Source organism: Enhydra lutris, unplaced genomic scaffold, assembly GCF_002288905.1.
Source record: "Enhydra lutris kenyoni isolate GAN:26980312 unplaced genomic scaffold, ASM228890v2 scaffoldscaffold92, whole genome shotgun sequence".
Lineage (NCBI taxonomy): Eukaryota > Metazoa > Chordata > Mammalia > Carnivora > Mustelidae > Enhydra > Enhydra lutris.
Window position 1 is genome coordinate 2,234,771 of NW_019154176.1, and position 23,807 is coordinate 2,258,577.

Consider the following 23,807-nt stretch of genomic DNA (forward strand, 5'->3'; position numbering starts at 1 on the left):
TCGTTCTGATGGTTCGCGCTTAATGGCGGCGTTCCGTTCCTCCATCTTGGGAGTGGCAGGTTCTTCCCCGGGAAAAGAAGGTTTCTGAAAAATGCCCTGGAAACCCAGCGGGGTGGTAGTGGTGTTGCGGGGGTAGGGGGGGTGCTTTAAAAAAAAAAGTAGGGGGTGCCTGGCTGGCTCAGTCAGGGAGCGGGACTGTTGATCTTGAGGATGTGTGTTCCAGCCCCATATTAGGTGTAGAGATTACTCAAAAATTTAAAAAATTTTTTTTAAAGTAGGGTTTGCCTGGCTGGTTCCGACATAGACCGTGTGACTCTTGATCTCAGGGTTGCAGGTTCCAGCCCCACCGTGGGTGTAGAGATTACTCAAAAATAAGACGAAAAGAAAAAAAAAAAAAAGATGAGCAGGTGACCCCAAAGTACTCCCCTCCTAATACCCAGCCGAGAGGCTTAACCAGCCCGCAACTGGACCGCCCCTCTGCCCAGCGTTAGCCAATGAAAGCGGTGGTGTGGAACGCGGACGGTTTCCATGGGAGCGTTGGAAGGAGTGGGCGGGGCAGAAGTTACCCAGCAACCGGGAAATGCTGAGAGGCCCCGCCAAGCGGTCGGAAAGTGCATTCTCCCAGAGCCCGGGGAACCCGTGCTGACGGATCCAGGACCGGGGCAATTGCTATTTGCCACCCTAATCCCCAGGGACCCTAGGTCCCAGCCCAGTCATGACGTCTCCCCTGTGCTGGGGGGCTTCCACCAACATCCCGCCTTCTCAGGACCAGGTTTCGACCTCCCGCAAGGTCCAGGGCAGTCAGACTAAGGCCCAGCACAGTCACTCCCGAGTGAAGGGTGTGCCCCAGGCCTGGCTTCCACTCCATTCCAAGGCGGGACCCCTCCATGTCCTCCGGGGCAAGTCTGCTGTGCACACGCAGGTGGCAGAGTTACAGAGGAAGATACAACTGTTAGGTAAGACCGCTCGAAAGGGCATAAAGAATCAGGAGTTAACAGTGCCCTCCCAGCCCTGCGACCAGACACTGTGTGACAAGGGCCTTCCACCGGTCTTCATCCAGGTGGCAAAAACTGGAGGCAAAAACTCATACTTGTTCATGGTTTTCCTTATCTCTTATGAAATCTTTCCTAGGCTCAGAACCAACTAGACTGTGTTTCATAGTTTCGTGTAATTTCTTCTACCACGCACTTTGGGGGGCGGGGGTTGGTAAAGAACACATTCTAAAGCCAGATTTTCTGGGTTCAAATCTTGGCTCTGCTCTGCAAAGAGTGTTTGATCTTAGGGGACGATGAGTAGCCTAATTGCTATCAATTTCTCTATTCGTAAAATGGGGATAGTAAGGGGAGCCTGGGTGGCTCAGTGGGTTAAAGCCTCTGCCTTCCGCTCAGGTCATGATTCCAGGGTCCTGGGATCGATCCCCGCATCGGGCTCTCTGCTCAGCAGCGAGCCTGCTTCCCCTTCTCTCTGTCTGCCTGCTTCTTTGCCTGCTTGTGATCTCTGTCAAATAAATAAATAAAATCTTTAAAAAAAAAATGGGGATAGTAAGAGTACAACCCTATAAGGGGTTGAAATGTATAAAGTGCCGAGAACAGTGACTGGCACATGGTAAAACACTATAAAGCATAAACCGATGTTTCTCAATGGAAGAGGGCGATTTTGCTCCGCAGTGGGCCCTTGGCAATGCCTGGACACATTTTTGGCAGTCACATTGTTGGGGGTGGGGGTCATCCAGCGTCCAGAGGCCAGGGACTCTGCTCCACATCTGACAACTCATGGGACAGATCAAAACAAATAATTATCCACCTCAAATATCAGTCATGCCAAGGTTGGAGAATTCTGATGTGAACCATTATGGTAACTGTTTTGTTATTATTAGAAGGTATAATCTTGCACGGTAGTTGAAGGTACAGGCTCGGGAATCAGACTTCTTGGGATCTTGAACAATCTAATAAGCCTGAGCCTCATTCTTCTTATCTGTAAAGGGGTATGATATGGATATGTACCTGTTGACATATGGTATTTGACAGCTGGAAGGTTCTTTGTCCAGCATCGAGTATAGGACAAGTGTTCCCACTGAAGTATCGTTGTGATATTAAGTCAACGATAACAAAAACAGCTTTTCTCTGGGAAGCCCCCGACCCCCTATAACACACTTCGCTTGTGTACCTCGTATGACCTCAGAGGGTGACCGGAAGGCCTTCTATGAGAGCACCCAGTGGAACATCAAGAAGAATCAGGAGACCATCAACCAGCTCCAGGAGGAGACCAGGGTCCTGCGAGTTCAGCTGACAGACCTGCTGCAGGTGAGGATGCTGAAATGGGCGAAGGGTCCCGAAGAGTGAGGGCAGCGTTCCCAGGGGGGCAGGGCGCTGCTTCAGGTTGGGGTGGTCTGCGTGAGTAGTGACTGGGCTCCTCTCCTTGCAGGGAGATGAGAAATTGGTCCAGGCGGTGATTCGGGAGTGCAAGTCAGAGAAGCCGTATTTGAAGAACAGGACAGGACAGGTTTGCGCCATCCCCACTCCACTGACCCTCTCCCTTCTCCCTTCGTTTCCAACTTGTGTCCCCTCCCCACTGGACTCCCTGACTCATCTCACCTTCTCCAATCCTTTCTCCACATTAGCTGGCGCTAATTTATTCACTCAATTAATCTTTATCACACACCGACCACGTGTAGGCATGGTATTCGATATTGGGGACTATGCAGTTAAAAAAAAACAAAACACCAGACCAATCTCCACTTCCCAAACCTTCATATCCTAGTGGGGAAAAGAGAGTGGAGGAAAACAAAACAAAACAAAAACAAGAACAAAACAAAAACACCAAGAACAAATGCAGAAATAAAGTAATTTCCAGGAGTACCAGAAATGAATTAAACAGAAATAGATAGGGGCAGAGATTTGCACCTTTTTTTTTTTTTTTTTAAGATTTATTAACTTAGCACAAGCATGAGCAGGGGGTGGGATGGGCAAAGGGAGAGGGGAAGCAGACACTCTTTTGAGCGCAGAACCCAACACGGGACTAGATCCCAGGACCCCAAGATCATGACCTGATCCAAAGGTGGACAACCAGCTGAGCCACCCAGGCACCCCAAGGGGTTTGCACTTCAGATTGTTTGGGGAGGTCAGGAAAGCCACCTCTCTCTAAGACACTGATATCTGAGCTGAGAATGAGACAGGCAGGAAATGGTTTGGGGAAAAGCAATCCAGGCAGAGGGAACAGCAAGTGCGAAGTCCCTGAAGTAGAAGCAAGGGAGTAGAGCATTGGAGACACAGGCCTGGCCAGTGTGGCTGGATGGGAGCGCTTGAGCAGGGCTCTGTAGGAGATGAGGTCAAGAGGGTCAGGGGGCAGCTGGGTGGCAGCTCAGTGCGTTAAGCCTCTGACTATAGCTCAGGTCATGCTCTCAGTGTCCTGGAGCTGAGCTCCATATCAAGCCCTGGAGTCTGCTTGTCCCTCTGCCCCTCCTGCTCAGGCTCTTTCTCTCCTCAAAGTAATAAATAAAATCTTTAATTAAAAAAAAAGAATGGGGCGCCTGGATGGCTCAATGGGTTAAAGCCTCTGCCTTCTTCGGCTCAGGTCATGATCTCAGGGTCCTGGGTCCGAGCCCCACATCGGGCTCTCTGCTCAGCGGGGAGCCTGCTTCCTCCTTTCTCTCTGCCTGCCTCTCTGCCTCCTTGTGATTTCTGTCTGTCAAATAAATATAAATAAATCTTAAAAAAAAAAAAAGATTAAAAAAAAGAAAAAGAAAAGAAAAAGAAGGTCAGCAGGGGCTGAACCTTCCAGCAGGCTTAAGAGTTTAGATTTTCTGACATAGAGTGTGAGGAAGAAGAGGGAAGCTGCGGGGAGGTCCTCCAGGTGAAGACGGTGTTGGCTGCACTTCGACAAAAGTGGTGGAAATAGGAAGAACGAGGTAGCTCTGGGAAAACCTTTGAAATAGAACAAAGCATTGCTAACAAGCTGGCTGTAGGTGGGATGGAAGAAGAGAAGGTGAGGACATCGGGTTTGGGGGACTTGCATACCTGGAAGGATGAAACTGCCATGAGCTGACATGGAGAAGAAGAGTCCAGGAAGGACTTGGGGAAAGATCATGTACTCAATTTTGGACACAATGGTTTTGAGGTGCCTGGATGGCAGTGTAGATATGGGTATATGAGCCTGCAGTTCCTGGTGTGGGGAAGGGGTGCTTAAATGTGGATGTTCTTAGCTATGGTGAGTTTTCAGACCCTGAGCCTGGATAGGTCCATGGAGGGGGTGGGTGTGAACAGAGGTGAGAAGCCTCAGAGGCTGTCTCTCCTTGGGCCAAGTAAGGGAAGAAGAGCAGCCAGGGTGGCAAACTGGGAAGTGGGGAGACGATCTGCAGGAGCAAGGGGTCAGCTGGGTCTGGAGTCTGATGCCGCTGAGCCCGGGGAGAGGAGAAACAAGATCTGGGAGAAGGGGAGGAAGGCTTAGGTGGGAGGGTTCAGGCTGCTGCTTGGGCTGGCCTCTCTCCAGCAGGCCCTGGAGCACCTGGACCACCGGCTGAGCGAGAAGGTTAAACAGCTGAACGCGCTGCGGCACCAGCTGGGCGTGCGGCAGAAGTGGCTGGAAGAGCTCCAGCTGCGGCACAGCCTCCGCCAGCTGGAGATGGCCGAAGCGCAAAATGGCAACACAGAGGTGGCCAAGGTGAGGCCCGTTGAGGAGGGGTAGAGATCCCGAGGAGAACTGCAGAGGGGAGGGGACTCGGCCCAGCCTTGCTTCCCATCTAGACCATGCGGAACCTGGAGAACCGCCTGGAGAAGGCCAGGATGAAGGCGGAAGAAGCCGAACACATTACCAATGTGTACCTGCAGCTCAAGGCCTATCTCCAAGTAGGGACCAGGGCGACTTGGGGGGTGGGGTGGAGGCAAGTAGGAAGGCCAGCCTGCAGAGGGACAGCGGTCACGGGCCTGTCCCCACCCCCACCCCCAGGAGGAGAGCCTTCACTTGGAAAACCGGCTGGACCTCATGGAGGCGGAGGTGGTGAGGGCAAAACGCGAGCTAGAGGAGCTGCAAGTGGTGAACCAGGAGGCGATCAACGCCCGGGACATCGCCAAGGTGCCAGACTGCCAGGCCCTGGGGTTCCCGCCCAGACGCCTTGGTCTTTTGGCCCCAGAATCTGAACCCCAGCTGTCCCCGAGCTCCTCCCGCCTATCTCCCAGGACCCCGCACTCTGGCCCAGCTGTGTCCCTCGGCCCTGAGCCTCGGTAGGTACCAGCTGGTCCTGCTGTCCCCTGGCCCTGCCTCCAGAACCAGTTGCAGTACCTGGAGGAGACCGTGTTCCGGGAGCGCAAGAAGCGGGAGCGCTACATAACCGAGTGCAAGAAGCGCGCGGAGGACAGGAAGCTGCAGAACGAACGCATGGAGCGCAAGGTGGGCGTGTCCACAGGTCCCGGGGTGCAGCCCCAGCCTGGACCTGACTCCGCGGGTACCGCCACACCTCTATGTCGAGCCAATCCCTAGACCTTCCGGGCTCTTAACATTTCTCCGGACTCCGCCCTCATCTCCACCGGATGACTAGGGCTCCTCCCACTTCCCTGACCCCGCCCTCCCTCCATCCGATTGCCCTGTTTGGAGGAGCTTCCACATCGCCCCTCAGTCACCGATCATTCCCATCCATCCCCACCTGATTACACTGCGCCCCACTCCCAAATCTGGTCCCGCTTCTAGCCCGCCCCTTACTCGAGGTCCCGCCCCCGCTCCCTTGACCCCGCCTCCTCGCCCTGCCTCTGAGGCTGCCCATCGCTGACCAACCCTTTACTGCACTCCTGACCCCAGGCTGGGTGCCCTGGACCTGGCCCCGAGCCTTTACCCTGGCTCCCCAGTTGGGCCCCGCCCTCTCCCGGCTCCCTCTCTCTGGCCTCTACCCCGAATCTTTGCCTGAAAGCTGACTCCTGCCCTGTGAGCAGACCCAGCGTGAGCACTTGCTGCTGCAGTCCGAGGATTCGACCCAGGACAGCCTGCGCGCCAAAGAGGAGGAGCTGAGGCAGCGCTGGAGCATGTACCAGACAGAGATGCTTTTTGGCAAGGTCAAGGACGCCACCGGCGTGGCAGAAACCCACGTGAGTGCTGCCCACTGCCCGCAACCCTCCCCGCCCTCTAGTTCTGCTCAGACTGAGCCCAGGCCCGTGAGGCCAACAAGCGCAGCCTCCCGTTTCTGCAGCCTCAAAGACACTCCTCCCTCCTCCAGCCTTTGCCCCGTTTTGCTGCTGCTCCTCCCAGCAAAACCCACAGGAGCCGTCTACCCTGGCCATCAGTCTCTTACCTGCTTGCTCTTATGCGGGTGCTAACTTCTTGGGCATGTCAGCTCTGTGAGAACTGCGACTTTGGTCTCTCCTGTGTCTCCAGTCCCTGTGACAGGGTCTGGGGCACAGTAGACTGCCTGGTGCCGCTTTCAGACCCTGGCAAGCCAGGCCCCTGCCCTGGGCCCTGCGGTTTGCAGCATTTTCCTTGCCATTTGCTAAGACCCTTATGTTTTCCGCGGGCAGATGCTGATCCCACTGGGCCCCGTCCAGTTTCTCCCCTTTGTGCACTCTCCCACTGCTACTTCTCCCATAGGGTAACTAACCCCTGATGAGTTCTGCGGAATCTGGGCTATGGGGTCATGTGGGGCAGTGTGGCCTGGCACCTTCCCAGAAATTGGCCTGGTGGGCAGCTAGCTCCCGAGATTGGCCTTATTTCCTTGGTGGATTGGGCAAGATTCGCAGTCACAGTGTGGATGGCGGGTTGATTTTGGAAAACAACGATGCTCACTGCTACCCGGCACCACACACCGATCTGGGCTGATTCAAATTCCTTACATAGACAAGGGCCCGGCAAAAATTATGTGTTGGGGGGCTGCACATCCTTGAGGCAGCACTGAGTCTGAATCACGGAGTCCCTAAACATCATCGCTGTGCAGAAGCCACCAGCTTAGGCCATCTGTCCTGCGTGCCCAGGGGAGAGGAAGAGGGGGTGTACTCAGGCCTGCCCAGGCCTCCCTCTGACCTGGGGGTGTGTGGCCAACAGGCGGTGGTGAGGCGGTTCCTGGCACAGGGCGACACCTTCACACATTTGGAGACGCTCAAGAGCGAGAATGAGCAGTCGCTGGCGAGGCTGAAGCAAGAGAAGCAGAGGTTGCAGCGAGAGCTGGAAGACCTCAAGTACTCCGGGGAGACCACAATTGTGAGGTGTGGCCCGGGTGCCCAAGGGAGAGGCTGGGGGGCCCCCCAGGCTCGGAGGCACTCTCCAGAGGTGACCTCCCCACTGCCTGTAGTCAGCAGAAGCTGCAGGCTGAGTTGCAGGAGCGCCTCAAGGCGGAAGAGCAGCGGCGCACTGAGGCACAGGATGAGCTGGAGCGCGCCATGTGGGCGGTACAGATGCTCAAGGAGGGCCTCGAACACCTGGCGGGCAAGATGAACCACATCACATTGGTAGGCCTGCGCACCCTCGCACCTCCCCCCAGCCTCCACCCCTCGCCTAGGAAGCTCAGCGCAGAACCTTCCGCAGCCCAAGACGGTGGGGTTTCTGCCCCTACTCAAAGGGGACCGACCCTGGGCCCTGTCCAGGATGTCAGAAGCCCGCCGAAAGGGGACACCCAGCCCCACTCCTCAGAGACCCCACCTGCGGTTCCTGCGGGGAAACCGCCTTACTTCTCAAGAGGCTCAGGACTTCAGAGACCCTGTTGCATCTTCACGGGAAGGTCCCATTTTGCCTCCCCACGCCATACCTCAGAGACCCCCACTGCAACACTTGGGCAGCCTGCGACGGGGGGCGCCCCACACTGCCCGCAGCAGTGGCCCATTTTTTCCCCCTAAAGTCATCCCCGAAATGACTTCTGGTGCGTTACTACCCCCTTCCTCCACTCAAACACTTCGTTCACCCATTGTCGTTGGTCTCCGGCGTTCAGAGGCCCCGCCCCACAGGCGCTAGCCCCACCCCTGTTGGTCGTCCCTCGCCTTCGAAAGCCTAGCTCTAGGGGGGTAAAGCTCCGCCCCTGGCGGAACACGCCCCCGAGGCCCGCCCCCTCTGGGCTGAGTCGGCTCCGCCCCCGCCGCAGGTGGAGGGCCCCTTCGCCGGAAAGGAGCTGGATCCCCAGGCGGGTGACTATCTGCCAGACCTGCTGGGCGTCGTGGAAGAAAAGCTTCTGAAGCTGCAGGCACAGCTCGAGAGCCATGACGTGCCCGAGATGCTGCGCCACCTCACCGACCAGGAGGTCCGAGTACAGCCAAAGCGGGGCTGAGGATGCAGGGGCAGAAAACCGGGGAGCCTGTGGGTGGGAAATGACCTTTAGGGACAACCTGTGAGGTTTGAGGAGACAGGAGAACTTCCAGAGGGCCCGCGAGGCCAGTGGGCAGGGCTGGGGAGTGTGTGCACGTGCGCGGGGAAGCGGGGAATCAAGGGGCGAAAACCCTGAGATCAGGGGCGGTCAAAGGGGCGGGATTGGGTATCCGGGGAGCTTGAAGAACGAGTCAGTCGGCTGGGCTCGAGAAAAACTCGAGGAGGAGTGGGCAGAGGTGTCATGTGGAATCAGGGTATATCTTAGAATGGGGTGAGGAGGAGGGGATACAGAACGCCCCTGCAGCCTCTACCGCACCCACTCTCGTCTCCCGCTCCCTTCCTCCCCCCAGTTCTACTCCACCCTAGAGGGAAAGCTGCCTATGTACAACACCCGCATCACCCTGCCCCTTGCCAGTCTCAAGGACAAGTTCTTCGGTCAGTACGGTCAGGGAAAAGAGGCGGGGCTGGGGGCCCAAGCCGACCCAGGGAAAGCAGTGCGAGGCCTGGCGGGGGGCCAAGTTGGGGGGCGGGGCCGAGTTGGGAAGGGATGGTAAAGGCTGGGAAGGGAAATCTGAGCCAAGAATAGGAACCCGGATCCCCTCACTGCCCTGCGCAGACGAAGAGGAAAGTGAGGAGGAGGACAACGACGTGGTGAGCCGCGCGGAGCTCAAGATTCGTTCCCAGAAACTAATTGAATCCCGCAGCAAGAAACGCAATCGCTCAAGGAAGACCTAGACTCACCCTTGCGTCCACCTGGCGCTTCCGGGCCCCTGCGGAGCCCCCAACCCCTCTGGGTCCAGCCTCGGGCGCATGGGCCCCTTCAAAGGCTAAACGCAGCTGAGGCAAGGGAGCAGAACAGGCCGGTGGCCCCCGGGAGTAGAGAAGGGGGCCGGGCCACCGGATGTTCCCACAGTAAATCTACAAGGCGAGCCTGTGCTGGCCTCAGAGTCGCTCAATAAAGGTCACCAATCAACCCCCTGGGTATTTGCCTCTCCTTGACCCTGCGCCGCTGCAAAGACTGCTGCCCTTAAAATCCAGAACCCAGACTCCCCTTCTCTGACCTGGGGACTACGGACTCCCCATCAGCTGGGGACACAGATTGAACACCCCCACTTCCAGGATAGTAAGAGCTACTCTCACACCTGGAGTGAAACAGCCCTCCGCATTTGACAGGGTACTCTTCTCCCCAGGGGAGCAGACTAGCTCCCCAACTTACTTAGCTACACACACTAGCTCACCCACACCTGGAGACACAGCTCTCCTTCCCTGGGAGAGGGAGGGGTCCTTTCTCCTGGGCACAGATTGATACACACCTATAGGGAGAGCTGGGACCTCACCTCCGTGGGTCTGGGCTGGGCGCTGGGGTCCAGCTGGGGGCAACCGAGAGCCACGGGTCCAGCCCCGCCCCTGCACCGCCGGGTCGCCCCGCCCCGCCCGGCGGGCCCCAATGCCCGGCCACTGCCCGACGCCCATCGGCCTTTCCGCCTCACTCAGCCGCGCTGCGGAGCCGGACGGCCACAGGTCATGGATCGGACAGCAGGCAAGGAGCTCGTCCTGGTAAGGGGACCAGGGGTCTCGGACCCCGCATTCCTGGCGACCCTGAGGTCCAGGAACGCCAGGTCCCTGCTTTTTGGACCTTATCTCCCCGCAAATCGGACCCTTCGTACCCGCCCAGGAGTCCCAACCTTGGGCCTCCCGGCCCCTGCCCCAGTGCAGTGGCTGGTACCTCTTAAGGTTGGGGGGTTGGTGTCTCTGAGTTCATCTACGGGTGGGGACAGAGACAGACTCCGTGAGGCTGAACCCTGGGACGTCCCCAGATCCCACTCCATGCAGGGCCGGGGAGGAGGCTGCCTGAGGCCCGGACCCTGGGACGTCCCCAGATCCCACTCCATGCAGGGCCGGGGAGGAGGCTGCCTGAGGCCCCCGGGATCCCGCCCCGAGCCTCGCTGAGTCTGACTGGGAAGGGGGAATGGTGCTAGAAGGCCCGGCTTGAGTCTGCGCGGGAGAGCGGGGGCCGAGGTCTCGGGGCCGGTCCTCCCGCGGCACCCTGAGCCCGACTCCGCGTACAGGCGCCGCTGCAAGACTGGGGCGAGGAGACCGAGGACGGAGCGGTGTACAGCGTCTCCCTGCGTCGGCAGCTCAGTCAGCGCTTGAGCCCGAGGGCAGGGCCCGGGGGCAGCCAGGTGAGGCAGGGGTTGGAGGGTGGAGCGCCGAGCGGTGTGGAGGGGCCTGGAGGTGAAGAGGCCCGAGGGCACAGCCGCGGGGCGGAGCTGAGGCCGGTGGGAAAGGCGGGGCTTACAAGCGCCCAGGTAAGGGTGGAAAAGCGCCTGCGGGCGGCCAGGTGAATGGGGTTGATGAGTGTGGAACCTGGGACTAAACCCGACCGTAGGGCCTAGGTAGGCCAGGTTTAGTGGGGCGGAGCTGGAGTGGGGGGTGGTCTTTAGAAGCAGCCGGGTGAGAGCGGGCTGGGGTGGAGGGCTGGGACCCTGGCCGGGGAGCGACTAGCGAAGCGCGGCTGGAGAGCTGGGAACGGCATGGGAGGGCAGAGTGAGTGAGGGCACGGGGCGGGGCTGGGGGGAGAGCCGTGTGCTGCGCGGATTTCGATTTCGTTTGGATATGGAGCAGAATCGTGAATCCAGGAGGCGGGGTTCAGAGAAATGGTCAAGGTCAGATGCAAGAGCTGTACTTAGCGATGGGTGTGATTGGAAAAAGGGGTGCTCTGGGGGCCACTCCTTGTGTCTCTTTGCCGTCCCCTTGTCCCGCAGGCCTCCAACCCCACTGCGGATGCCTTCCTCCATTACCGTACGAGCAAGGTGCGGGCGCTGAGGGCGGCGAGGCTGGAGCGGCTAGTGCAGGAATTGGTGTCTGGGGACCGCGAGCAGGACCCGGGCTTCGTGCCTGCCTTCTTGGCCACCCACAGAGCCTTTGTGTCCACCGCCCGCGTGCTGGGCCTTCTCCTGCCACCACCGCCACCGCCCCTGCCTCCAGGGTCAGTACCAAGGGGAAACCTCCGTGTTCCCACCCCCAGACTCTCACCAGGGTACTCGATCCGGCATTCCCTACCCCTAAGCGCCCCCTAGCCTCCCTCTTCACCTGATGGGGGAGTTGCTTTTCCCAGGATAGAGATCAAGAAGACGGAGGGAGGAGGTCTGCGTGTCAACAAGAATTTAAGGTTGGTCTCCCATAGGTGAGGGTGGGGGTCTTAGAGGTCCAAGGTCATGTCTGAGGCGTAGTAGCTCCCGAGATCCAGAGTTCCGGGCTCCTCTCTGAGGCCCCCCACTCTGGCCAGGGCTGTTGTGTCCGTGCTGGGCTCCTGGCTGCGGGATCACCCTCAGGATTTCCGGGATCCCCCTGCCCACTCGGACCTAGGCAGTGTCTGCACCTTTCTGGGCTGGGCGGCCCCAGCAGGGCCCGAGGCCCAGGAGGCAGAGAAGCTGCTGGGAGATTTCCTGGAGGAGGCTGAGCAAAAGCAGGAAGAGAAGAAGCCTGAGGCATGGACAGGTGAGGGGTATAGGGTCCCGGAGCAGGCTTTTTCCTGCATCATCTGTTTCCCAGTGGCCTTCTGCCCTCACAGAGTGACAAGTCTTGGGCAAAATTCTTAACTGTGTCTGAGCCTTAGTTTCCCCACCTGTATAATGGGAGTATTGACCCTTTGTGGAACAAATTAGCATTGTCTAACACTTCCCCCTACACCTCCATCCTAACTACAAAAATACTCTGCCTTTGGGTCATGGTGCCCTTTGTTTTTCGCTACAACTTATTCCATTGCTGCTTACCTTAGGAGCCAAGAGACCTGGGTTCAAATCCCAGTTCTGCCACTTGCTGACTGTGTGACCTTGGATAAGTCCCTTCTCTCTCTGAGCCTCTGTTTCCATATCTGTGAAATGGGGGAGATAATACTATTTCCCTCATTGACCTCTTTATTCATTCAACAAATAGTTAGCTACTCGCTCTTGGCATATAAATGGACAGGGGTTCCCAGTTCCTAGGGAAGGCAACAGTAAACCAGTAAATAAATAAACATTGAAACATTGAAACATTGAAATAAAACTTGGCAATAGTGTTATTTTCATCATTGTTGTTATCACTGATTCTTACTTAGAATCTACCACTTAAGGTGAAAAGACATAAGAACCCACACTGATATTTTCTTGTAGAGTAAGGTATCAGCAAACTATCTGGTTCTTTTTTTTTTTTTTTTCAGGATTTTTAAATTTTTTTTATTTGACAGAGAGACAGGGAGAGATGGAACACAAGCAGGAGGAGTGGGAGAGAGAGAGGGAGAAGCAGGCTTCCCACCGAGCAGGGAACCCCATGTGGGGCTCAATCCCACATGGGATCCCACAGGGATCATGACCTGAGCCAAAGGCAGACACTTAACAACTGAACCACCCAGGTGCCCTATATGGTCCTTCATAGAATTTGCCAACCTCTGTTGCAGAGAGCTTTTGGGGAGAGGGAAAAAGATCTACATACTTCATTCAGGTCTTTGTTCAACTTGTCCCTTTCTCTGATCTCCAAGCAAATATATCCTCCCACTCTGCCTCCTTGCCTGCCTTATTTTTTTTTTAATTTTATTTATTTATTTATTTGACAGACAGAGATCACAAGTAGGCAGAGAGGCAGGCAGAGAGAGAGGGGGAAGCAGGCCCCCTGCCAAGCAGAGACTCGGGGCTCGATCCCAGGACCCTGGGATCATGACCTGAGCTGAAGGCAGAGGCTTTAACCCACTGAGCCACCCAGGCGCCCTGCCAGCCTTATTTTTATGCATAGCCCTCACTGGCCTTTTCCCTGACTCTGTCCCCAGGGGCAGAAACAACCAAGATTTGTTGATTGAATAATTGCATCCTGCTTATAAGGTATCATCTTTCATCCATCTGTGTTGGACCTGATCACGATCTCAAAAGCATCTAAATCCCTAATCCCTATCCTTTAATCCTCAGATTAAAGTGGCCGCATTCATCTCTGCTTTACAAAGTAGCAGCCACTTCTTTTTCCCTGGTGACAAAATCCGTTATTTATATATATTTTATCCCTCTGTCTTTCCCCTTGGTTTTTAAGTGTCATCTTCCTCTGCCTATGGGATTTCACCAGCCGATTCCAAGTCACTAGAGCTACACAGTCCAGTGGGGGTAGCTGTTCACCACATGTCGTTATTGAGATTGAATTTAAAATAAAAATTTCAGGGGCACCTGGGTGGCTCAGTGGGTTAAGCCGCTGCCTTCGGCTCGGGTCATGATCTCAGGGTCCTGGGATCAAGCCCCGCGTCGGGCTCTCCGCTCAGCAGGGAGCCTGCTTCCTCCTCTCTCTCTCTGCCCACTTGTGATCTCTCTCTGTCAAATAAATAAATAAAATCTTTAAAAAAAATAAAATAAAATAAAAATTTCAGTTCTTTGGTCACACTAGCCACATTTCTAGTGTTCACACCGACTGTGTGCCCTGCTGGGATATACTTTATTTTTTATTTTTATTTTTTTTTTAAGATTTTATTTATTTGACAGACAGAGATCACAAGCAGGCAGAGAGGCAGGCAGAGAGAGAGGAGGAAGCAGGCTCCCCACTGAGCAGAGAGCCCAATTCGGGGCTCGTGATACCAGAACCCTGGAATCACGACCTGAGCCAAAGGCAGAGTTCTTTAACCCACTGATTCACCCAGGTGCCCTGGATATACTTTATTTTAACATCTTTATTTTGGGATTACTTTTTACTGTGAAAAATTGCAGACATAGAGAAAAGTAGAGAGAATAGTATAAAGAATACTCAGACACCAATGAATCTGACACAAAAATGTGTTTTTAGGATGATTTGAAAACAAATCCCTGACTTACATCACTTCACATATAAATACTTCACTACACACCTTAACTGAGAAGGACTTTTTTTTTTTAATATAACCTCATGCATACAATCATTTCTAACAAAATCAGCAATAATTACTTAATATCAAAAGTTACCCAGTCCTGGAGGGCCTGGGTGGCTCTGTCAGTTAAAGCGTCTAACTCTTGATTTTGGCTCAGGTCATGATCTCAGGGTAATGAGATCTGAGTCCCGAGTCAGGCTCCACACACTGGGTGTGGAGCCTGCTTAAGATTCATTCTCTCTCTCTCTCGGGCCCTGGGTGGCTCAGTTGGTTAAGCGACTGCCTTCAGCTCAGGTCATGATCCTGGAGTCCTGGGATGGAGTCCCGCATCAGGCTCCCTGCTTGGCAGGGAGTCGGCCTCTCCCTCTGACCCTCCCCCTTCTTATGTTCTCTCTCTCTCTCTCAAGAAAATAAAATCTTTAAAAAAAAAGATTATCTCGCTCTCTGCCCCTCCATCTTACTATTTCTCAAAAACAAAACAAACAAAACCAAACAAACAACAACAGCAAAAAACCCAGTCCAGATTCAAATCCCTCCATTGTCCCTAAATTCTTTTTTTTTTAAGATTATTTATTTATTTAGATTTTTAAAGATTATTTATTTATTTATTTATTTACTTGACACAGTGAGAGGGGGAGCAGCAGGCAGAGGGAGAAGGAGAAGCAGGCTCCCTGCCAAGCAGGGAGCCCAATGCGGGGCTTGACCCCAGGACCCCAGGATCATGACCCAAGCCCAAGGCAGACACTTAACAACTGAGCCACCCAGGTGCCCTAAATTGTCTTTTTTTTTTTTTTACAGTTATTTCTTTGAAATGCAAACATCTATTGTAGGCACTTGATTTTTCATTTCTTAAGTCTGTTTTATTCTATGACAATCTCCCTTTGCCTTTTGTTTAATGTCATAAGGGGAAAAAAATGGGTCATTTGTCCTGAGGAGTGTCTCACCTTCTCCATTTACCTGTTTGCTGTCTCATGGTGACATGAAGCATGTTCTTCTATCCCCCTATTTGCCATAAGATCTGCAAATTCGATTAGCTTAAGTGCGATTTTTTTCCAATGCCAACTTTTTCAAGCTAGTATTTTGCAACGCCATCTGTCCTAATTTGAAATGAAAGACAGATAATTAAGTGGACTTACAAAGACAATTTAAAAATAATAATATAGTGCTGTAATATAATATGAAGGAGAAATAAAGCGAAAGCAGTTTACACAATAATAAACTATACTTGTCGCCATGTCTTACTAAGATACATGGTGAAGTAGTCCAGAGCCTTTGTCTCTTACAGCATCACGGTCAATGTAACAGCCACAAACACCAGCTAATGCAGGGGAGAGGACCGGCCACACAGGTGTAGCAGCATAAACACTGGTGACCTCACTTTCTAGAATGGTGAATAACACTCATATATTCCAAACAAAACAGAGCCCAGACTCTGGCAGTCTTTGCATTCCTGGAGCCAAACTAATGGGTGTTTATGAGAAAGATAGCTTTGTTCTAGGTGCAGATTATTGTAAACAGGTTTTCCAAGGACACAAATGTCTTGGAGGGACGCTTGGAGGCTGAGCGCACAAATTCACTGTGCAGGTCGGCCCCCTTGTGGCAGATTTCCACGTCAAAATATCTCCTAGGGAACGCCACTATAGAATCCCACTACAGAAAAATCATCTCTATTTATTGGGTACTTTATAGCTGTCTAGTATGTACGATCTCTGATTTCTTTTTTAAAGATTTTATTTATTTTATTTGACAGGCAGAGATTACAAGTAGGCAGAGAGGCAGGCAGAGAGAGAGAGGAGGAAGCAGGCTCCCTGCTGAGCAGAGAGTCCAATGCGGGGCCGATCCCAGGACCCTGGGATCACGACCCGAGCCGAAGGCAGAGGCTTTAACCCACTGAGCCACCCAGGTGCCCCTGATCCCTGATTTTTTAAAATCCAGATGAAGAAATCAAGGCACACACTGGTTAAAGAGTTTGCTTTAGTTCACATAGCAAGCCCGGGGGGACAAGTTTGGATTTGACCTTGGGACTGATACTATAGCCTTCCCTTAACTACAAAGTTATATACCACCTCTCACCACAAGAATAGGGCAGACAGATCTTAACTATAGTATAGGTTCAAAACCCAAAACACCACTCTTTCCTACTCTAGCCTTTAAGAACCTGGCTTCAGGGCGCCTGGGTGGCTCAGTGGGTTGAGCCGCTGCCTTCGGCTCAGGTCATGATCTCAGGGTCCTGGGATCGAGTCCCGCATGGGGCTCTCTGCTCGGCAGGGAGCCTGCTTTCCTCTCTCTCTCTCTCTCTGCCTGCCTCTCTGTCTACTTGTGATCTCTCTCTGTCAAATAAATAAATAAATAAATCTTTAAAAAAAAAAAAAAAAAAAAGAACCTGGCTTCAAATCCCCATCCTGTTATTTCCTGTAGGTGTACCTTAGGACAAACTGTTTCTGCCTCAGCTGCCTCTTCCATGGGAGGTGGATAATAGTACCTCCCTCACTGGGTTAGTGTGCTCAGTTACCTAGAGTAACTGAGGTGCTCAGTTACCTAGAGTAACTGAGTAGCTCAGTTACCAGTTACCTAGGGTGGATTACCACCGTAGGTGCTAAATGAACATTACCATTGCTCTGACACCCCTAAAAATACCCAGAGAGGTTTCCCTTCTGCAGATTAGGAAAGTGAGACTTGGAGACACTAAGGAACTAGTCCAAGATCACAGAACCAGTCCCAGATTCAATCCTGACAGTTTTTAACCCTCTCTAATACTCCCTCAGGACCTCCTGGAGCTGTCCACACCCCCTGCCCAGACTTCCCCGATGACTGCTCTGAAGAGGAGGCAGGACCGGTGCGGGAAGGCCCTGAGCTCCTAGACTTCAGTGTAGATGAATTGGCCGAACAGCTCACGCTGTTGGACGTGGTGAGCACCGGGGCGGGCCGCGGTTGTGGGGCAGATTCGGTTGAGCACAGATCCTACACACCTACCCACACACGCACCCTCCCACCCTCCCCACCTCCACTCAGGAGCTGTTTTCACGCGTGCGTTCCTGCGAGTGCCTGGGCTCCGTGTGGTCACAGCGGGACCGTCCAGGGGCCGCGAGCACCGCCCCCACTGTGCGCGCCACTGTGACCCAGTTCAACATGGTGATCGGTTGCGTGCTGGGCTCCGTGCTGGGAGAGCAGGGCCTGGCTGCCCCACAGAGGGCACAGCGGCTGGAGAAGTGGATCCGTGTGGCCCAGGTGCTCCTCCGAGGAAAGGGGACATGGGGGGAGGGGTATGGGGGGAGGGACCAGGCCTGGTGAGAGACAGGGGACGGGAGGCAGAAGGCAGAAGACCAGGGTCTGGGAATGAGGGGAGGGTTGGGGTTAGGAGGTCCCCCTAACGGAAAACCTAACAGGGGGGCCAGGGCTACTGAGGGACACTGGATGGTTCTAGGGATAAGAGGATGGGATGGTGGGGGGGTTAACGAGGAGGGGTTGGGTTGGAGGAGGACCCAATGCTCAGAGAAGGGGGCAGCGGGTCCGAGAGAGAGAGACTGGATGGGGGCAGGTCAACAGCCTCAAGGCTGAAGAGAAAGAAATGGGGGCCCAGGAGAGTGGGGGAGTGGCAAGGGAGGAAGGGAAGGGGGTAGATGGCTGATACCCAGGGTGAAACACAGGTCGGGGGAGGAGAGGTCTGGGTCCAGGAGAGATACTTTGGGCACGTCTAGGGCCCAGGAGAAGTAAGGAGCGGGGACAAAGGAAGCCAAGATGGGACGTAGGGAGTGGAGGGGCAGCTGGGGGAGGGGCTGGGGCTGCAGGTAGGGGAGGGGGGAGCGTCCTGAGGGGAGAGGCTGACCACTGGTAGCTTGTTGGGCAGTCCCTAGGAGTCTGACCTGGGGTCAGAAGTCTCGGATCAAAAGAGAATCATAGCTGGGGGTCAGGCGTGGGGTGTCACCGGCTCCCCGCCCACCCGCAGCGCTGCCGGGAACTGCGGAACTTCTCCTCGCTGCGCGCTATATTGTCCGCCCTGCAGTCTAACCCCATATACCGGCTCAAGCGCAGCTGGGGCGCAGTCAGCAGGTAAAGAGGTGGGGGGGGAGGGGGGAGCCCGGGCGCAGTAAGCCGTTGAGGGGGGGAGGGGGCTTGTCGCTGAGGCGTAATGTCCTCCCCAACGCAGCTCTGACCTTCCCAGCCGCTGACTCCTGACCCCTCTCCTGACCCCCCAGGGAAAGGTTATCCACTTTCAGAAAACTTTCGCAGATTTTCTCCGATGAGAACAACCACCTCAGTAGTAGAGAGATTCTTTCCCAGGTAATGATGGGTGTGGACCCCCGAGGATCCCAGGCCCAGAAAGGGAAAACCGAGACCTGCGGCCGGGCACCACTTGGCATTGCCAAAAATTCAATGTCCTTTCAATACTGCTCAGCAATGACCTTCCCCTTGTTTTACTGCCTCTGCTGCCCTCAATATCGCTCACGCTCCGTGACCGCCTTATTTATTCATTCATCAAATACCAGAAGTTACACGGAAAAGGTCATTTGAGGCCAGAGTCACAGCAAAGAGTAAAGCGTAAAAAAACACAAAAAAACAAAAAACAAAATCACACTAGGACTTGACTTTGATAAGCAAAACAGAATTGTCTGCCAACAAGTCTGACTTGCTGTAGGCAAGATTGAGATTTGAATCGCAATTAATGCTGGTTGTTAGGGTGAATCCACAACAGATGGAAGGTGAAGCCTGTTCCTTCGGCCCAGAACATTCTTCACATTCGCCTTCCGCAGGTCTTACCCTGCTTGCTCCTGGATTGCCCTTACCTGTACCAGCTACCCGCGGAGCTTGGTTGATGCTGTCTCTCCCTGGCTAATAGTCAGCTCTGGGAGGCCAGGATGTTTGTCCCTTGCTCCCTGCTGCCTCCCCAGCACTCGGAACAGCGCCGGGCCCAGAGTAGCTGCTCAGTAAATACCGGCGAGTGAATGGATGTCTCAGATTAGGATAAGAGGTCAAGGAGCAGGAAGCTCTGAATTCAGCAGCTACTGGGTGCCAGGCGCTGTGCCCGTGGTGGCTGAAAGCAAAACAAGCATATATGGTGGGTCTTGAGGCATCTTCCCTGAGGACAGGGGCGGAGAGAACCCGGGACTGCTCAGTTCTTCCCTCTCCCCCCAGGAGGAGGCCACCGAGGGCCCCCAAGAGGAGGATACCTTCCCAGGAAACCTGCCCCCAGTGAGTGAGGTGGTTTGGGATGGGGGCCAAGCAGGGTCCTCACAGAAGGGGGTGGTACGTGATGGGGCTGAGAGTGACTGAAATTCTGGGGACCACAGAAACTGCCCCCGGGCCCTGTCCCCTACCTTGGCACCTTTCTCACGGACCTGGTTATGCTGGACACAGCCCTGCCGGACATGCTGGAGGTCTGACCCCTGACCCTTGACTCCTGACCCTAGCACCACCTACCCTCAGCACAGTGGGCCTCCTGATAACCCACCCTTGACCCTGCCCACGTTCCCTATCCCAGCCCCCTTAGTGCAGTGGGGCTCCTGACATCCCAGCCCCTGACCGTGACCCTCAAGGGTCTTGATTCTGGAGGCTCCAGTTCAGACAAAGTTTGCCCCCAGGGGGATCTCATCAACTTTGAGAAGAGGAGGAAAGTGAGTGACACTGGGATGGGTATGGCTGGGGGGAGGACAGGCTGGGGGGGGGGAGGGGCTGGTTCTGAGAGGCCACCCCCTCAGGAATGGGAGATCCTGGCCCACATCCAGCAGTTGCAGAAACGGTGTGGGAGCTATTGCCTGAGTCCCCGCACCCCAGTCCTGGCTGCCCTGCGTGCCCAGTGCCAGCTCAGCGAGGAGCAGAGGTGACCCCACCCCTGGCCTGGCCCAGCCCCCACCCTGGCTGATTCTGGACAGCATGCTTGACCCACTTACCCCATGTACCTCTCCAACTCCCCAGACCTTCTCCTGAGCCTGACTCCCATCCTATGATCTTGCATTTTTTCCATCCCATGGAGGCCCCCAGTTCACCTCTGACCTCAAATTCTGACCCCGTCTGACTTTCTGACTTCAGCCTTTAATGTACAGGGGCCATTCCATCCCCCCGTCCCATCTGTTCTCTTCCCCACCTTCTGACCCTCTCTGACCTATGACCCCACTGGTAACCCCAGTCTGAATCTCTGAGCCTGATCATTTTCCCCCAGTTTGGAATAACCAACCATCCAACTCAACTATCCCATTTGTTTCTCTTCATTCTATTGAATCCATTACCCTAATCATTGACCCCCAGTGATTACTTGACCTTGAACTCTATCTTTGACCAAATCTTACTCCTCAATCCCACTCTGAAAATCCCTGTATGACCTGCCAACCAAGCCATCGTGTCTCATCCCTAATAAGACTCTGATGCCATAATATGTCCCCATTTGCTATCCTGACCCTGGTATTCAGCCCAACCCCCGCTGCTCCCCCCCACACACACACCCATAATGCAGCTCCCAACTGCTTCTAGCTTTTACCTCTTTCCTTGCTGCTTCCTGGCCCCAACCCACCCCAACGTGCACCTTGACTCCTCAGCTATCGGGTCTCCCGTGTCATTGAGCCACCTGCTGCCTCCTGTCCCAGCTCCCCACACGTCCGGCGGCGAATCAGCCCCACCAAGCGCCTCAGCGCGTGAGTCTTGGGGTGCACCTGGGGAGTGATGTGGGCAGAGATGGGAGGCTGCTCCTGGCGCAAGTCCAGGCTCATCCTTGTCCCTTGCGTCTGTCTTTAGAAAGCTGTCCCGAGAGAGGCGCTCATCCCCTGCTGGGAGTCCTGGGGACCCGTCATCCCCCACCTCTAGGTGAGCCTCCCAGTGAAGGGACTAGACATGGCAGGGTCAGAGTTCAGGGCAGCCACTTGACCTCGGACTCTGTGTCTCCTGCAGTCTGTCCCCAGGGTCCCCCCCATCTAGTCCTAGAACGAGAGACCCTCCTGGCAGTCCCCCGGCCTCTCCAGGGCCCCAGGGCCCCAACACCAAGGTATTAGGCCTGCCTATGTGCATTGTGGGGCTGTGTGTGTCTGTGTGTGTTTGTGTGTCTGTGTGTGTACATGGGATGTCACAGCCAGGCATGTACATAAGAACACGCCTGGCTGAGCACTCCAGGTATCTGCCCAGGAGACCACGTGCATCTCATGGCTCTGTCTGAGGGACTGTCCCTGGGTCTGGCTTATGCTCTGATCTGGATAAGTCAGCTCGCCCACAGGGCGCTCCAGGGTGTGATTATACTTCTGCAAGAATATGCATGTCCCCAGGAATTGGCATGCCTAAAGGGACGCATGGGCATAAATATCCACAGTGTCCACGGGACCCTGAATGGGGCTGTTCACGGACTTGTGGAGGCATAGCAATTACAAGCGTGTGTGTACTCGCTGCTGTCTGTGCACGTGGGATTTCTTGTGCATAAACACAGCTTTGTGCCATGTGTATGGGTCACGCGTAAATTTGTTTTCGTCACAGGGCACGAAGGTCTGTATGTGATGCATAGATCACATACAGACCACATATGTGATTGCATGGATGTGGGCTTGTGAGTGCACCCTCACTGCCTGTCTCCAGGCTCCGCTTGTGAAGGGGGACATAAAACTCCCGCCCCCACTCAACCCCCCCCCCACTGCCTACAGCTGCCCTTGAGCCTGGACCTGCCGGCCCTGCGGCTCTTGGCTTTGCCCCTGAGCAGCTCTCACATCTCTGTACCGGGGCAGCCAGGATCGGAGGCTCGAGTCATCCGCGTCAGCATTGACAATGACCATGGGAACCTCTATCGGAGCATCTTGGTGAGGGAGGGATGGGGACAGGAACATGCTGGGCAGCCCTGCCCCCTGGGGCTTGGCTGTCACACCTCACCACCCACCATCTTTTCCCAGCTCACTAGTCAGGACAAGGCCCCCAGCGTGGTGCAGCGAGCCCTGGAAAAGCACAATGTGGCTCAGCCCTGGGCCCGGGACTACCAGCTCTTCCAAGTCCTTCCTGGGGACAGGGGTGAGCAGCGACTGCATGTAGGCTGGGCTGGGGGTTAGCTCCAAGGGCAGCAGACTGACTAGAATCAAGGCTGGCCTAACAGGGCCAGGCAGTGGCTCTGACAGAGTAGGGGTAAGATGAAACAGGGTGGGGGTAAGAGGAAATGTTATTGGTGCCTCGATTTTGCAGGGTCCTGAGGTTGCCTTTGCTGTGTGAGTGAGAGGAGCACTAAAGGTGTCTTCTTAGGATTTGTGGGGAAGTGAAGTTGTTCAAAGTCAAATGGGAGAGGGAGGAAAGGAGGTTGTCTTGGCTTCAATTTGTAGGATCATGAGGTCATTCAGGCTCAGCCTGGTAGGGTAGGAGTCTAAAGAGGGTCTAGGCTTGAATTTGTGAGGAAATGAGCTTGCTCCAGCTCAGCAAGGGGATCCTGAAGTTATCTGAACTTGGCACGGGGGAGGGCCACATGGTATTGAAATTCAGGGTAGGGGAGCACGATGTTGTTCAATACAGACACAAGTAGAAGGTCGCCCAGTTCTCAAGAAGGAGAGGCAATAGAGTGACATGCTAAAGGACATGACATGGGGTTGGTTGGATTTTAGGAAGGAACATAGAAGGCTGTTGGCTTTGGCTATCAAGAGTGAGGGCCACAGATTTTACAAGGGGGATGCAGAAAGTCAAGTTGTCCAAGTTCATGGTGAGAGCAGCATGAACTTGGCTGGGGGGAAGGGTGAATGAGCAGGAAGTCGTTAGGGATGGGTGACCCGAGTTTGTCCCACCTTGCAGTGTGCTTGTCTAGACTCCAGAGGGAAATAGCAGGAGGTTGCCCAGGCGCGAGGAGGGAGAGACATGAGGTTGTGCAGGCTTTGTGTGGGAGGTTGTCCGGGTTTTGAATGAGAGGAGAATGAGGTTGGCTTAGCGCTGGCTGAAGGGACCCAAGGTTGTTCTGCAGAGCAGACTGGTGAATGGCAGAAGATTACCTAGGTCTTTTGTGGGGAAAATATGAGATTGTGCCCGCCTTTGACCATCATGTCTGCCCTGGCCAGAGCTCCTGATTCCTGACAATGCCAATGTCTTCTATGCAATGAGTCCAGCCGCCCCTGGAGACTTTGTGCTGCGGCGAAAGGAGGGGGCCCGGCCCACAACCACAATCTCCTCAGCCTGAGGGGGCCCCCTTCTCCCTCTAGGTCACAGGCCCCAGGGGCAGGTTGGGGATTAGCTTCCCTCACCATGGAAGTGGGGAGAGGGTTCCTCTCCTAGAGAAGTCCCATTCTCCAGTAAAGCCCATTGTGTTCTGTACTCCATGACCCCCCACCTCCAATTTTAGCCCTTTGGACACCCTCTCTCTGACCCTCTTGGCACCAGATCCTTATTCCAGAGCCATCAGCTCACGGGTGGGCCGTGAGAAGCTTCATCCCATAAACATAGAAGGCTGGTAGGGTGCTGGGGGTGGGGGGGCAGACCCTTCCCTAGAGAAATCTTGTAACTGGCAGAGACACATCAGAACTGACAGAAGTGGATGAAAATAGTAACCAAAGTTATGAAACAGGTCTGTCTTGTCTGCTCTGAGCCTAGGCCTTGTGTTCTCTATCATGACAGAAATTAAAAAAACAAAAACAAAAACAAAAAAATCTAAGAGCCTTGTGAAAGGGTTTGGGTGAGACACGACCAGATACGAGGGGGTGGGGCGGGTGGGTGCTATCACACGCAGAGGTTGCCTATCACA

At 54.6% G+C, this 23,807-nt stretch overlaps 2 protein-coding genes across 5 annotated transcripts; both read left to right on the top strand.

The window, feature by feature from the left end:
* Positions 1–415: 415 nt before the first annotated feature.
* Positions 416–9,252, top strand: LOC111162441 (coiled-coil domain containing 151). Of its 3 annotated transcripts, none has more exons than XM_022526864.1 (13): positions 416–956; positions 2,182–2,303; positions 2,425–2,502; positions 4,489–4,659; positions 4,743–4,844; positions 4,945–5,070; positions 5,263–5,385; positions 5,922–6,074; positions 7,021–7,181; positions 7,268–7,424; positions 8,051–8,206; positions 8,622–8,706; positions 8,888–9,244. In XM_022526864.1, the coding sequence occupies exons 1-13, from the start codon at positions 716–718 to the stop codon at positions 9,004–9,006; spliced, it is 1,794 nt and encodes a 597-aa protein (XP_022382572.1). In that variant the 5' UTR covers positions 416–715; the 3' UTR covers positions 9,007–9,244. The 3 variants fall into 3 exon arrangements, with proteins under 3 accessions (XP_022382572.1, XP_022382573.1, XP_022382574.1); XM_022526865.1 differs by having other exon boundaries at positions 4,492–4,659; XM_022526866.1 differs by lacking the exons at positions 2,425–2,502; positions 4,743–4,844 and having other exon boundaries at positions 4,492–4,659; positions 8,888–9,252.
* A 432-nt stretch (positions 9,253–9,684) lies between these two features.
* Positions 9,685–23,246, top strand: LOC111162533 (ral guanine nucleotide dissociation stimulator like 3). 2 transcript variants are annotated; one of them, XM_022527021.1, is made up of 19 exons: positions 9,685–9,828; positions 10,341–10,454; positions 11,037–11,260; positions 11,390–11,443; positions 11,561–11,772; positions 16,897–17,039; positions 17,144–17,359; positions 18,078–18,181; positions 18,328–18,412; positions 19,265–19,321; positions 19,420–19,506; positions 19,711–19,743; positions 19,828–19,949; positions 20,662–20,757; positions 20,858–20,926; positions 21,011–21,104; positions 21,748–21,900; positions 21,991–22,105; positions 23,128–23,246. In XM_022527021.1, exons 1-19 carry the CDS (start codon positions 9,796–9,798, stop codon positions 23,244–23,246), a joined length of 2,130 nt encoding a protein of 709 aa, XP_022382729.1. In that variant the 5' UTR covers positions 9,685–9,795. The 2 variants fall into 2 exon arrangements, with proteins under 2 accessions (XP_022382729.1, XP_022382728.1); XM_022527020.1 differs by having other exon boundaries at positions 9,796–9,828; positions 20,969–21,104.
* The last annotated feature ends 561 nt before the right edge of the window (positions 23,247–23,807 follow it).